The sequence below is a fragment of the Pteropus vampyrus genome, unplaced genomic scaffold, assembly GCF_000151845.1.
Source record: "Pteropus vampyrus isolate Shadow unplaced genomic scaffold, Pvam_2.0 Scaffold610, whole genome shotgun sequence".
Lineage (NCBI taxonomy): Eukaryota > Metazoa > Chordata > Mammalia > Chiroptera > Pteropodidae > Pteropus > Pteropus vampyrus.
The window spans coordinates 93,217-110,054 of record NW_011889391.1 but is presented as its reverse complement, the minus strand read 5'-3'; the positions used below and the strand labels follow the sequence as shown (position 1 = coordinate 110,054).

The window sequence follows — 16,838 nt, the reverse complement described above, 5'->3', positions numbered from 1 at the left end:
ACTCTTGTGAATGAAATGATGGTCTACATAGTTGCTGTGTTATGGATTATGGATCCATTTTTGTGGATATTTGTCTCCTATGGCAAAATCATCTCTGTGATCCTTAGATTCCAATCAACCACAGGTCAGGCCAAAGATTTCTCCACCTGCTCATCTCCTCTTATAGTCATGGCACTGTTCTTTGGGTCAGCCGTTATGAAATATCTAAGATGCAGGACCCAGGACTCAAAAGGAACTGACCAAGTGCTCTCTCTTTTCTACACTATTGTGACTCTCTTATTTAACCCTACGATATATAGTCTAAAGAATAAAGATGTCATAATGGCACTGAGAAAATTGTCACATAAATTATTTATACTACTTAAAATTTGAATTTATTTACGAGAATTAATTTCTTATAGATTTGAAACCAAATTTCAACAGCTATTTATCTTAAAATTAATTTATCTTTTTATGTATTGGTAATTATTTCCAAATTTAAAATTACTTAGAATGTTGAGAGACATTTCTGTCTCCAGATACACAGTAACCTATGTGTGCACAAATAGTAAATGATTCTTTTGGGAATTCTATATTTTTATTGGGGTATGTCTCTTCTCAGTAAGAACTATTGACAAGATTGATGTAATAGATTCAATTATTACATAGTCTCTGTTATATCATATTTTGGAAACCATATTGCTCATTTCCATAGAGTTGACATAGCCATTTTTAAAACCAGTTCATATGAAGGACATTAATTATAATTATGTATATGTTTAGGCCAAGCAATGATTCTACAAAAAAATAATTTCTTAGAAAAAAAATTCAGCTGTCATCAGAAACGAGGTTTTATAAAGGATGATAGTACAATGATGCTAGTAAATGCTACTACAATGATGCTAGTAAAAAATGATTTTTTTGTATATCAAACTAAATATTTCTGTGTAATAAAATCTATTTATTTGATATAACTATTAATATTAAAATATTTGCATATAACAAGAAGAACTTGGAACAGTCATGGGGATATTCACAAGTTATTGTTTTTAAATATATTTACCTAGATGTGAGAGGAATATTCATAGAGGAATAAGAAATTAGGAAAAAGAAAGACCTTTTTATAACAATAAGTATCTGTTAAAAAAAATAAACACAAATATCGCACACATACCTTCCACACCATTTATATACACACATTAGAAATGATCTATATAAATTTGATCATCAGTATTAATTATGGAAATTTCAAAGTAAATCATTCTATTATTTTTCTTTTTGTTTTACTGAAACTTTGCAGTTTATTACAATAAATCTGTGTACAAAGCAAACAATAAGTTTGCATTCATTGTGGATAAGAAAAATCATAACAGTTAGTGGTATATGTGATTTCTCTATTTATATTATTTTCAAAATTTTATGCTTACTGAATAAAACTTTCATATAGACAGACAACAGATCTCTGCGGCACCATGATCTGTCATCCATAGTCAAAGTTAAAAAGACTGTGGTGACCCTAGATCCCGCTTTTAAAGATCTTCCCATTAAAAATGTCAATTTTGGTCGCATTTTTATGGACCTGCCTCACTCCATGTGGGTAGGGAAGTATAGTACCACTTTCTCCCTGGAAGAAATCAGCCAGGTGATGTAGGAACAGCCTTGATAACAAGCCTCAGGAGAAAAATCAACCTTGGCTGAGAGCAAAGCAAACTGTGAATGAATCATCAAGATTTTCAGATAATAAAGCTATCAGAAACTATAACTATCCAATAAAATGAATGCATACAGGGGCAGATAAAAAAAAGAAAAATGTAATAACAACAAAAAAAATTCTAGGAAATTTTTCTGGCAGAAATATGATAACTCTTTAAGCTCTTACAGGTGGAAAGAGCTGAGACAGAAATGGAGTCCTTTCATTCTCACTGTCCTTCCTGCCTCATACAGAAAAAAAGGAAAAACATTTAAAAATATTATATCTAATATGCAAATGAATCATTTTTTTTTTTAAGGAAGGAAAAATGGAGCTATGTATTTGGAGACTATGATTTATTTTTTCATAAATAATAAATATCCATATATTAAAATATCAGTGGACGTTAAAAATTATTTTCTTGCTAACCTAGGCAACTAACAAACATCTAAGGTAGCCACAACATTAAAGGGTAATAATGTGGCGGAAATGTATGTGCATCACTAATATTTTAAACATAATGCATACGTGCATCTGTGATTAATGCTTTGTACATTATAAATATCTTTATTAGCAAAAATGATCCTTTTTTCTAATTGTTTTGAATTGTACTTTTCCAGAACAATTCTCTTATAGTACTTAGAAACTGACTTTTCTTCTTCAGAAACACAAGCACATTTATTTACATAGGGACTCATGCTCTTCACTGTGTGTGTGTGTGTGTGTGTGTGTGTGTGTGTGTGCGCGCTTGTGGGTGCACGTACATGCACACACACTACAGGAGGAATGTTGTTTTTCTGAACTGCTGTAAAGTGTATGTTTTCATTTTTTGTCTAAGACATATTGATAGATGATTAGTGTGTGCATCTGTATGACAACACATATATGGACTTTTATTTCTGGATGTTTTTATTCAAATAATAACTGTTTATAATAACTGTTTAGATCAGCATACACATATACTGAGTACGCACACACACAAAGCAAACTATAAATGAATCACCAAGATTCACAGATAATACTGCTATCAGAAAATATAAAAATCTAATGGAAATGACTACATAGAGGGGAAGAATTTTAAAAAAGGAAAATGTAATAGCAACAATTGTTATTACATTTGTGTGTATGCATATGTATGACAACACATATATGAACTTTTATTTCTAGATGGTTTCATTCAAATAATTATATTTATGATAACTGTATTATATTTATAACACATATATATGATAACTGTATTATATTTATGTTAACACATATGTATGTGTGTATATATACACACACTCACACACACACACACATACATGTGATGTTTCTTTGAGAGTCATTATTCTGTGACCAACAAAGTGTTTGAAAAAATGGTGAGTCTAATAATTAACTAAGAGCCGTCCCACATATTGGAAGTACATGTAAGAATTAGAAAACTAGTTTGTCTCCTAAAACAAGTAAAAGGAAAAGAGCCTGGAGGAAATGTTTGTCTTTTATCTTTTCAGTTGGGTCACACTCATGTATCTGTTAACATGTAAGTAAAATAAGATGAATAATTTAACAAACTATCTGCTTTCTTTTAGTGTATTAGGAATGATAATAGATGACAATGAAAGCCATAGTAGAAAAAAATGAAATTAGTTAATTAATTAGAAACCATTTCCAGAGGTTTGAAAATCAAAGATGAGTACCAAGAAGAGAAAAGAAATCTGAGAAAATATGTAATCTACGGAGATTCAGTATGACGCTAAACTATGTCCCATGTCTACAAACGCAGTCGCATCTAGAAACCAGGAGAGTAGCAGATAAATATTCCTGCATATCATGAGAAGCCAAGGCAGATTCACTCTGCCCAAAGGCTGAAGAAGGAAGAGACATTGGAAAGTTGTTATAAAACAGATTTCCATTAACGGTTAAATGAAGCTACTGTCATTGTGTAAATGGATAGCTTTCATTCTACAGAATCTGAATTTTGTCAAAGGCGTGCTGCTCCAACATTCTTGCATTTTCCAACAAGACTCTTTGGATTCAAGATCGTGACTATATTTTCATAATATTGCTGGGACATAATTTATGATAGGAATTTTATAGACAGAGAAACTGACAGAAAGAACAGTTGAGATGCTCAACATTGCATAGTTTATTAAAAATCTATTTCCACATGTTCTCAGTATGACATCTTTCCAACTCTTGTTATTGTCTGTCTTTTTTATTATGGTCATTCCAGTGGGTTTGAAGTTGTGTTACATGAGGTTTTGATTTGATTTTCCACAATGAGTGGTTATCTTTATAATTTTTGTGTATGCTTAGGATCTTTTGGGTATAATATCTCGTCAAATCTTTTGTGTATTTTAAATGAGGTTATTTGTCTTTTACTATTGAGTTGAAAGGATTTTTTATATACTCTACATACAAGTCCTTTACCAAATATAAAATACACAAGTATTTACTGTTTGTGGCATGTCTTTCACTTTCTTAATGGTTTCCTTTAGAATACAAAGGGTTTAAGTTTTAAGGTGGTGAAATTGTCATTTATTTTACTTTATTGACTATGGAACCCTCCTCCAACCACCTCTGTAGTCTGGGAGATGATGAGACAGACCTCTCTGGCTAACGTGAATGTGCAGATGAGAGACTTACATTGAAGGTGACATTAACTGCCCCAACAACCCTAGATTTCTTTCATTTGAATTTTGAATGACAGAAATATACATCTCTCTAATTTGAAACTCTATCAGTTGGTATTTTTAGAACTTCTTTGTGTCTACCATAACTAATATGTAACTATAAATTTCTGACTTTTAAGGCTATATTTCTGAAGAATCACAAACAAAGTAAGGGAGGCATAGAATTTAGAGGAGACGTATGACAAGATATGTGTTTGGTTGTTGCACCAAACTTTTTGAGTGGCAGGTAGAATGTTTTAGTTCAATTAGAAAGTGACCTGGGAAAAGAGCTGATCCCAAGGGTAGAGAATATTTCCTACTTAAGGAGCACCGTTTGTTATGACAATAGGGCATATTTTAGAAGGTGACTAATCTCTATTTCAAAAAAAGTGAATTATCTAATCCTCAAAAGACAGAACTCAAAACACTTTTTCTCTCTCTTTTTTTAACTCAGTCAATGAAGGTAAGCATTATATTTAACCTCAGTCCAAAAAGATAAGCATGAATTATTTTTGTCTATTACCAAATTTATTTCTACATTTAGCAGGATCTATTTTAGCCTCAGCAAACAATACTTATTTGCTGAAAATTTCAAAAATAATCCTTTGTTGTCCTTGTTGTTGTTAAACTTTAAAAACAGTGATTCATATGGACTTTGTATTTTTTGACTCATCATTATAACATCAAATCAGAAAGTACAAAGTACGTTTATTATAACCAGCCAATATATCAAGTATTACTGTCATTGTCCTTACTATCATCACAATCATCATTGTAATCATCATCTTAGGTGCTAGCATTTATCAATTACTCTGTTTTAAGCTCTGTTTAATTATTTTGCATGAATTAACTCTGGAGATATATCTTATGACAATTTAATTGTCTATAACTAAGGAGGAACAAGATAGTGAAAATATTTCATTGAAATGGGTTTGCATTTTACTAGTATCAAAAAGATTTTTTGTTTGTTAAGAGTTAAGTTACAGGGTACATGAATTTGAAAATATTAAAAGGATATTGCCACTTTTTTATATTTACCTTTAAAGGCTAGAGGAAAAAGTCTTCTGAGTTGCATTTAGCAATTTCTGATTTTTATTTTTTATCTTCATTTTGATTTCATAAACTTGTTCTGAATAAAAAAATTATATACATTGGGATGATAGTTTGTGTAATTGATATCACAATCTCTACCTCAAACAAAATCACTATTACAGTGGGAAGATCAGTGAAATAACCAGAAAATATTTGAATAAAAACAAGAGTGACTATGTTTAGTTGAATTTTCCACTGGTTTTCTTTCCAAGCTGTATAAATAAAGCACCTAAAGGTTTCCAGGAGTCAAAAAAAAAAAAAAAAAAAAACCTCTATATTGCAAGATTCAAGGAAACTTTTTGAGTGAGAATATGTTTAGAAGATAACTATGATTTGGAGAGAATTTAAACGATTATAATATTTCTCTTTTTACAAATCAGTTTACACTGATAATTCCATTGAGTATTCATAAAGTTGTCACTCTTTTACAAGTTGAAAGTTAAGGCAAAACAAAAAAAAAGGTTTCGTAGATGTAGAACACTCTATTTTTAATTGCAATTTGTGTTGTGGTTTCTTTTTGCTAATGGGTTTTTGGCACCATAGTTTCCGTTTGCTTTAAAATATATTACCCCACTCAAAAAGTAGGGAATAATGTAGAAAGGCAATCAAATGAGATAAAGGATTACTTAAAGAAAATTAAAATGATGAGAATTTCTGAGAGCAATGTTTCTCATCAAACGAGGGTGCATAATGCATGCTAGACTAGAAAGATGTATTGATTCATTGAACAGTTTTATCATTGACCAAGTATTATAACCTGCATTGAATTAAACCAGTTAATAAAACATGATTAATTTTGTGTAAGATGCTGTAATTAAAATCATGGTGGTGTAGTCTTATACACACAAAATCATCTTAGTAAAGTTATTGATCAGCTACTAGCTTCTGACCATCTTAGAGACTCAGTTACAGCACTTTTCCATTCCCTATGATCAAATTTTTATCAGGAGAATTTTACAATTATGAGAGGAGGGTTTCAGTATCTTAAGTACTTTAATAGGTAATCTGGAATATTGCAAATGGTAAAATAAATTATTTAACTCTCCTTTTCCCAGGAATAGAAAATCCTCAGAATGCCTAAGTTTTGACTGAACCGTTACACCTGACCCACTTGTGTTTATATTTCTCTAGGTGAAATCTTAAATACTGTCTGCACTTAACACCTTACAATATGGGTCTAAGTGTGTCTCCCCCTTGCAGAGAGTTGGTCTCTATTAACTTTCAAATTTTAAAATAAAATGGAAGTTCTTCAGCACATAGTAAAAACAATGAAGTAAGGTGCTACTGAGCAAAAGGGAATGGAAAAAGAATAATTCTAAGATTGAGAGAGAAAGGAAGGGAGGGAGAGAAGGAAGAGAAAAGAGAGGAGAGGAGAAGAGAAGAGAGGGGAGAGAAGGCTTATGTTCAATCTATATCAGGAGAGAGGGCAAAGAAGTTCAGTATCTGATTAGAAATCCATGCTTACACTTTTAAACTGTTCAAGAGAGCAACTTTTCACATACTTGTAATTCATTCAAGAAGTTAGTAAATTTTTCACCTAAGTCCACATATTTCTCTAACAGCGTGACTTATAATAAACGGTTAACAAGTAAAAAAAAATGAAAGTGTTTTGTGGAACAAAAATACGATATATAACACAGCAAAATATATAGAATAACAGAAAATTTATAACCAAGTTATAGCAATAAAAAAATGTATATACTATGATGGACAATCATACCCAACACATTCACAAGCATGAATGCGACGCAAGAAAAAGACTGACTGGATTAACGAGATCAGCAGAATGGGAGCAATGAGTAAGAATGTAGGTGATTTAGGAAAATCTCAAAGATGAGTTATGGGTGATGTCTCTTTCCTACAGTAAGTAAATGAGAGGCACACATTTTAGTCAGAATTGATTATCAGAAGATTAATGCTAGATGTGCCTCCTTCCTACCTCTTGAACTTTCTTTGAGAGAAAGACTTAGAGTTCCTTTTCTTCCTGCTGCAAAGCATGCATGAAAATTATGGCTGCTGATTTCACAGATCTTACATCGAAATACAGTATTAAAGATTAAATAACTGTATTAAATACAGTATTAAAGATTAAATAAATCCCATAATATTTAATGGTCAGCTTATCAATTTTTGTGTAATGAAATAGCTTAAATACACAGACTGTCAAAGCTACACATGACTTTAGAAATACCACAGGAAAGCCATCAATTTAAAAAATTAACTTAATTTATTCCTACCAACTCTTTTAGGTGGTTTCCAATATATTGTTTCTGTAATGAAGTTAGGATTGACTTTATAATATTCTATAAAACACACATCAAAGGTGAGGAGAAAAACCAGTCAGTTGAAGATATGTTACAATTGTAACAATTAAACATGAATTCAGATTTTGCATTTTCGGGTGTTCTGATAAATGACTAAAATTATAATCACTTTATCTCATCAACAGAACAAAGACATAATAACATGTAGTAGAAAAAAAAAGATTTTTATTCCTCACAGATACATTAAATAATCATGAAAAATACACTATGGCACTCTTTTTAGCATTCTTGGCAGTGATAGGTTTGTTTTCATAGACAATTGGGAAAATCAGAAGACATGACATACTCATTTTATAAATAAGAAAACAAAAGCCAAAGAAACAGAAGTAACCTGTCCTTCCCATTAAATCATTCCCACAGATGAGAGATGAAGACATGAAAGCAGAAGACAATGTTTCCACAGTGACACAGTTTGTACTCCTAGGATTTTATGAGCTTCCACAGCTCCAAGGATTACTATTTTGGGGATTCGTCATCATTTACATAATAATCTTAATTGGAAATAGCCTCATAATAGTACTAACCAGGCTTGACCCTGCACTGCAGAAACCCATGTATTTTTTCCTGGCAAACTTTTCCTCATTGGAAATCTGTTATGTATCTGTCACTCTCCCTAGGTTGCTGGTGGACCTTTGGACTCAGGATAGAAGCATTTCTATGCTTGACTGTGCCACCCAAATGTGCTTTTTCCTTATACTGGGAGCCACTGAATGTTTGCTCCTGGCGGTGATGGCGTATGACCGCTACGTGGCCATTTGTAACCCCCTGCACTATCCTCTAGTCATGAACCAGAATATGTGTATTCGATTGGCCATTGGCGCCTGGATCAGTGGAATCCCGATCCAGGTAACACAAACATGCGAAATTTTCTCTCTGCATTTCTGCAAATCAAATCAAATTAACCACTTCTTCTGCGACATACCCGCCATCCTCAAGCTAGGCTGTGGGAACACTTCTATACCTGAGATATTGGTCTGTTTTGTAGCCGTGTCGTTTATTGCTATTCCTTTTACATTGATACTTGCCTCTTACTGCAAAATCGTCTCCACTATTCTGCAGTTGCCAACAGCCACGGGACGGGTCAAAGCCTTCTCCACATGTTCTTCCCACCTGCTAGTGGTGGTTTTATTCTATGGAACTTCTACCATTTCCTACTTAAGGCCAAAATCCAATCAAACTGCAGGAATGGACAAACTACTCTCACTTTTCTATACCATAGTGACACCCATGTTTAACCCCATTATATACAGCCTCAGGAACAAAGATGTCATTGCAGCACTGAGAAAATTATTACTTAGAAAAACACTGTGATGAGTCTAGTTGTAAATGTTCTCACTGCTTGTCACACAGTTATCAGAGGAACATTTCAAATCTCTATAAACCTATGGAGTTAAATGCTTTCAGCTTACTGTGGACATTTAGATTCTTTAAATATTAACCTGCAATGTACTGTGCTTGGATGTAGTCTAGGCAAATTAATCTACCTTCAGTACTCTAGGACTAAAGAATAATCCAACCTCCTGAATAAAATAGTAATGTGCATCACATATTTTATATAAAAACTAAAAACAGAATTCAATTTGTCAAAATTTTTAGCTTTAAATATACTAAATGTATGCCAAATAATTTCCTAAATCTTCACAATTGTATTTGTTGGTGTTCTTTCATTCTATAGCACAAAGGCTGGCCTTAGCAGTTGAATAATAAATATATGAATGATTGATAAAATGAGTGAATGGATAAATGAATAACGCTATGTCCTACCTCAGACTCCTGGCAAAATCTAAAGATTTTAAAGCATCAATAAATATTTAGAGCATATTTATTTAACCTAATTTTCATCCGTGTAGAATTACTCCAATTGTGATACCAAAGAAAAGCTTACATGAACTTAGTTCAATTCCTAATAACTTTCCACACACACAAAACTAACAGAACATTCTTTCAACCAGTTTTTTTGCACATACTTCTATTTCTACTTAGCGATATCCCCAAAAGTTATTTTCTTTAAGCTATTTTATCTCTTTCATAACTATACTCCACACTGCTTCTCTTATACCAAGTCATATATTTTTTAAAAATCTATAAGTTTAAAACTGAAGAAAAAAGTGTTAAAAGTTATTTTCATATTACCCAAAATCCACAGTTGCATTTCTATTGTTGTGCCTAACCTTTCATGTCTTTCACTATTTCTAAAGTTTTGAAATTATTAAACCTCTGAACTGCTCTTATCAAGGAAAAAGAGCACCTGTGAACAGAGCTAGTAATGTCCATTCTCCCAACCACAGATTCTCAAATCGAAACTCACATCAGGAGACTAGTTAGTGCATCAGTCTCTACCAACTACTGTTAGCAGTTCCTTTGACAATTATGCTGTTCTGTAGTTTAAGGTACAATTATACACCTGTGTATAAGACAATGTTAGCCTGTACTCTCTATAGATAGTTACATTTTCCTTCATCAACCCCTTCCATTCTCTATTATCTAATATGATATTCTACTGTTAATAACATATTTTATTCGTAAAAGTATACATGTATGTATTGCTTTTCATTTAGTGTTTTAACTAGTAAAACTTTTAGACATGGTCCAAGATGAAAACCATCATGGTGATAAAACTGATGATAAAGATTTTGATTACCATAGAGATAGTAGCGCTGGTAGTTTTTGTTTTTGAAATTTAGTAAAGCGGGAGTCACAATGTTATAAAAACAGTCTGTCCAACGAGTACAGATAACTGATTTTTAATCTGTTTACCAAAATCTTGAGCAAGTGATTTAGCTCCTTTCCTCATAGGGGAAGGGAGGGGTCTATCCGGCAGATTACCTAATTGACGCTGATCAGGTGATCCTTGATTGACTCGTTTAAGATTCCGTTTCTGGGGGACCCAAAACTTAACTAAGTTAAGTTTCAGTTTGATTACCTGGGGACTGGCATAAATGACTCCTTTTGGGTCCTGTTGTCGTTAACAATTGACGATTATTAAAATGGTTAAAGCACACTTATCCTATGAAATTCAGGATTATTTCAAGGCTCAGTATCCACCTAATATAAAGAAGTATTTTGAAAAGTTTAAAGCACTCAAAATTGAAGTGTTGCCTCTCTTTCAGTATAACTCTTGGGGAAATCACTGGTTCTGCTGTATTTTATATTCAAATTCATAGAGATAATCATTATAGTCTTATATCTGAATTTTTGACATTTTACAATATGAATTACCTAAGGGAAATAACCTACAGTAGAATAACTTTCCTTTCACTATAATATTGTTTGGTTTTTAAAAATGTGCTACTTACATCTCTGCTCAACTAAACATGAACTGTGGAACAGAGAAAATCTTTGTTAATATTAAAATAATATTAATTACATTTATATCAACATGAAATCCATTCCAACTAATAAGCGTTAAGATTATGACTTTCTGTAGTTTTACAAATTTTTACAGTACGATGGGATTAAAGCTTTCCATATTTAGCATCAATGAGGGAAAAGGTATATAAAGTAGCGTGATAATATTGAACATATTTATACCCTAGTAATAAAGGATTGGTTTAAGAAAATTGATTGTCATCAGAATATAAAGAAGGACTTAAAAATCATTTAGAATGAAAATTAAACAAAAGCCAGAAGGGAAAATCTTAAATTTAAAAGAAAATGAAATTAATCCATTGATTCAGAAAAAAAATTGATGAACCCAGTCAAATGAAATAACAAAAGCTTATATCATAAAGCCTGTATCAGAATTCCTCTTTTTATAAGGGTGAAATTTTTAGATATTATTTCAGCACAATAAGCTCTAATAACAATGCACCCTCTCATTTTCTCTGGTATCATTATCTCCAAGTATAAAAAATGTATATAAGGTTTTATTTCTTGGACTGATGTCACGTACACATCAGTTCCTTTCTGAGGTTTTAAATCTCATTTAATAGAAATAGAGCAAGGTGATGGTGGACATAGTTTTAGAGATTATAGAAATATATTTGTGCATATATCTCAGTTAACAGAGGAGGAAAATGTGGTTAAAGAACATTAATTAATTAACCATCTTGAATTTGCCATATTTGCCGATGGAGAACAAATTAAATTAGAGAAATCAAGTATCATACAATGATGAAATTTGTTCATTAAAGGTTTTCTGATATTCACAGCATCAAATGGATTTGGGGGGATATTTCTAGTCATCTCTCTGACTATCCTGATGTTCAATAGCATCATAATACTGATAACAAGAATTGACCCTGTTCTCCAGACCCCATGTAATTTTTACTTAACAGTTTTCCTTTTTAGAAATCTGTTATGTAACAGTCTCTATCCCAAGAATGCTCATTGGTATTTTAACCCAGAAAGAAAATATTTCTTTGCTTGTTTATGCTAAGAAAAAAATTGAACGTATGTGATTATCAGAGCTGACATTCATGGTAAATTTATAGGTTGGGAATATGCCTTTTTTCAGTACCAAAAAAACGTATAAAAGATGTTTTCATGTACTTGCTGACAAAAATAATTTCAACAAATTAAAAAAATGTAAAAAAGGAAAATTTTAAATACTTAAAACACTAAAAATGTTGAAAATTACTTGCTAAATAAAGCTTATATGAAATAAATTAAGATCATTTCATTCTAGTCAAACATAATAACAATAAAATAGACATGTTAAATTTTTCTGAGATCTCACCATGTCAAACCAATTACAAAAATATCTTTTACTATTGAGTCGAAAGGATTTTTAATATACTCTACATACAAGTCCTTTACCAAATATAAAATTCACAAGTATTTACTGTTTGTGGCATGTCTTTCACTTTCTTAATCGTTTCCTTTAGAATACAAAGGGTTTAAGTTTTAAGGTGGTGAAATTGTCATTTATTTTACTTTATTGACTATGGAACCCTCCTCCAACCACCTCTGTAGTCTGGGAGATGATGAGACAGACCTCTCTGGCTAACGTGAATGTGCAGATGACAGACTTACATTGAAGGTGACATTAACTGCCTCAACAACCCTAGACTTCTTTCATCTGAATTTTGAATGACAGAAATATACATCTCTCTAATTTGAAACTCCATCAGTTGGTATTTTTAGAACTTCTTTGTGTCTACCATAACTAAGATGTAACTATAAATTTCTGACTTTTAAGGCTATATTTCTGAAGAATCACAAACAAAGTAAGGGAGGTAGAGAATTTAGAGGAGACGTATGACAAGATATGTGTTTGGTTGTTGCATCAAACTTTTTGAGTGGCAGGTAGAATGTTTTAGTTCAATTAGAAAGTGACCTGGGAAAAGAGCTGATCCCAAGGGTAGAGAATATTTCCTACTTAAGGAGCACGTTTGGTCTGACAATAAGACATATTTTAGAAGGTGACTAATCTCTATTTCGAAAAAAGTGAATTATCTAATTTTTAAAAAAATAGAACCCAAAATACTTTTATTCTCATGTTCTATTTTTTAAAAATTAATCAGTGAAGGTAAGCATTATATTTAACCTCACTCCCAAAAGGTAAGCATGAATTATCTTTGTCCAATACCAAATTTAAATCTACTTTAGCTGCATCTATTTTAGCCTCAGCAAACAGCACTTATTTACTGAAAATTTTAAAATGAATCCTTCATTGTTTTGTTGTTCCTTAACTTTAGAAACACTGTTTGTTTCAGATAGACTTTGTACTTGTCTGACTCATAACATCAAATAGAAAATACAAAGTATGTTTACCATAACGGACCAGTATATCAAGTATTACTGTTATTGTCCTTACTATCATCAGAATCATCGTCTTAAGTGCTAGCATTTATCGATTACTATGTGTTAAGCACAATTTAAGTATTTTGCATGAATTAAAACTGGAGATCATATCTCATGAAAATTTAATTACATATAACTAAAAAGAGCAAGATAGTGAATGTTCTTCATTGAAATGGATTTGTATCCTGCTAGTATCAAAAGGATTTCTTTCTTTCTTAAAATTTAAGTTCCAGAATACATGAATCTGAAAATATTAAAGAGATATTGCCTTTTTTTCATATTTATCTTTAGAGACTTCTCCTGGAGGAAAAAACTTTTGAATGGCATTCATCAAATTCTGATTTTTCTTTTCTATCTTCATTTTGATTTTATAACCTTGTTCTGAATGTAGGAATTATATATATTGAAATGATAGTATGTGTAATTGATATCTCAATCTCCATCTGAAGAAAAGTCACTATTACAGTGGGAAGACCAGAGAAATAAACCAGAAAATATTTGAATAAAAACAGGAGTGACTATGTGTAGTTGCATTTTACACTGCTTTCTTTCTGAGTTGTATAAATAGAAGCATCTAAAGGTTTCCAGGAGTCTGAAAAAATACTCTATATTGCAAAATTTGAGGAAATTTTTTTGGCGAGAATTTGTTTAGAAGATAAGTATGATTTGGAGAGGATTTAAATTATTATCTTTCTTTTTTTACAAATGGTTTTACATTGATAAATCCATTGAATATTCGTAAAATTATCACTTTTACAAATTGAAAGTTAAGGCGAAAAATCTTTAGTAGCTTTATTTTTGATTGTGAGTGCTGTTGCCGTTTCTTCTTGCTAATTGTTTTTAGCACCTTAGTTTCAGTTTGCTCTTAAAATGTACTCCCCTACTTAAAAAGTATACAATAATGTACAGAGGTGATTGAATGAGAAAAAGGGTCACACTCAGAAGGTAAAATGGGTGAGAGATCCTAGGAGCAATGGTTAACTCATCAAATGGAGTGTGTGATGCATGCTAACCTAGAAGAAGCATTGATTCATTGAACAGGTTTATCATTGACCAAGTTTTAGACTCTACATTAAATTAATCCGATGTGTAAAAGAAGGTTAAAGAATGTAGAATGATGTAATGAAAAAAAATTCATCGTAGTGTAGTCTTATACACACGAAACTACCTTAGTAAAGTCACCGATCGGCTATTATTTTCTGACAATCTTAGAGACTCAGTTACAGTGCATTCTACATTTCCTACAATCCGATTTTCATTGGAAAATTATACAATTATAGAGAAAGATTTAAATACCGTAAGTACTCTAATAGATAAACTGGAATAGAGCAGATAGCAAAACAAATTATTTAACTTTCCTTTTCCCAGGCATAGAAAGGCCTCAGAATGCCCAAGTTTTTCATGAATGCTGCATCTCATCAACTTGTGTTTACACTTCTCTAGCTGAAATCTTAACTACTGTTTGCACTTAACACCTTAGAATATAGTTCTAAATGTGTCTCCACGTTGCAGAGAATTGATCTGTATTGGTTTTCAAATTAATTAATGCATAAAATGAAAATTCTCTAGCACATACTAAAAACAATGAAGTAATATGTTACTGAGCAAAAGTTAATGAAGAGAGTATAATTTTGAAATTCAAAGAGAGAGAGAGAGAGAAACAGAAAGAGACAGAGACAGAGAATGAGACAGAGAAAAAGGTGTATGCTTGATCTACACCAGGGGAGAGGGCCGTGGAGTTTCGTCATCTGATAAGGAGCCCATGCTTACAAAGAAGTGACCAATTTGACTCACTTGCAAGTCATTTGTTATATTGGTAAATTTTTCACCTAAGTTCACCTATATTTCTATAACGTTATGACTTGTAATAAATGGTTAACGAGAAAAAAAATCAAAGTGTTTTGTGGAACAAAAATGCGATGCATTGCACAGCAAGATGTGCAGAATATCAGAAAGTTGATAATCTAGTTATGGCATAAGAAAAGTACATAACATGATAGACAATCACATCCAACACACTCATGTGCATGAGTGCAAATGCAAAAAAAAATGCTGAATGGATTCAATGAGCTCAACAGAACGGTAGCAATGAGTCAAAATGTGGGTGATTTAGGAAAACCCGAAAGATGAGTTGGGGCTGATGTCTCTTTCCTACAATAAGTATGTAAGGGGCACACATTTTAGTCAGAATTGATTGTCTGAAGATTAATTCTAGATATGCCTGCCTCCTTCCTACCTCTTGAACTTTCCTGGAGAGAAAGACTTAGAGTTTCTTTTCTTCATGCTGCAAAGCATGCATAAAAATCATGACCACTGATTGATATATCTTACATTGATATACATAGTAATAAAGATTAAATAACATCCCATAATATTTAATGGTTGGCTTATCAATTTCTGTGTTATGAAATAGCTTAAATATGCAGACTGTCAAAGCACACAAGACTTTAGAAATACCACAGGAAGGCCATCAGTTTTAAAAATTAACTACATTCATTCCTAAAAACTCTTTTAGATGGCTTCCAAAATATTGTTCCTTTAATGAAATTAATATTAAATTTATAATATTCTAGAAAACAGATGTCAAAGGTGAGAAGAAAAACTGGTCAGCTGAAGAAATGTTACATTGTTACAAGGGAACATGAATTCAAATTTTGCATTTTGGGGTGTTCAGATCAATGGCAAAACTACAATCATACTATCTCATCAACAGAATCAAAAACATAATAACACATGGCAGAAATAAAAAGGAAAAAAGAGATTTTTTTCTCACAGATATATTAAGTAATCATGAAAAATACTCTATGGCATACTTTTTTATATATAGATTTTTTGACTTTTATAAACTCCAAGGCTTTATTCAAACAGCATGTGATGTCCGTACTATATATAAACAAGATTATTAACTGTAAGACAACATTGATGACTTCAATCCCCATTTATTCTTTTTATTTCAGTTGGTGCCTTTAATAGCAAGCATCTTGTCACTATCTTATCTTAGTTTTATTCATTATTAGAATAGTATATTAACAACTGATATCAACAGACTTGTGATCTCTGTACATAAATGTTTGCAAATTTGCAAATATATAGTACACATTTTAGAGCTCATGACAGGTACTGGTTTCATTTTTATAGGCAATTGGAAAAATCAGAAGACATGACATTCTCATTTTATAAATAAGAAAACAAAAGCCAAAGAAAGAGAAGTAACCTGTCCTTCTGATTAAATCATTCCCACAGATAAAAGATGAAGACATGAAAGCAGAGGATAACGTTTCCACGGTGATGCAATTTGTACTCCTGGGATTTTATGAGCTTCCACAGCTTCAAAAGTTACTCTTTGGGGTGTTC

The 16,838-nt window shown here is 31.8% G+C and overlaps 1 protein-coding gene across 1 annotated transcript; it reads left to right on the top strand.

The window, feature by feature from the left end:
- Positions 1-8,090: 8,090 nt before the first annotated feature.
- LOC105308669 (olfactory receptor 10AG1-like) lies at positions 8,091-9,050 on the top strand. Its single transcript, XM_011384661.2, has one exon. The coding sequence runs from the start codon at positions 8,100-8,102 to the stop codon at positions 9,048-9,050; it is 951 nt and encodes a 316-aa protein (XP_011382963.1). The 5' UTR covers positions 8,091-8,099.
- Positions 9,051-16,838: the final 7,788 nt, after the last annotated feature.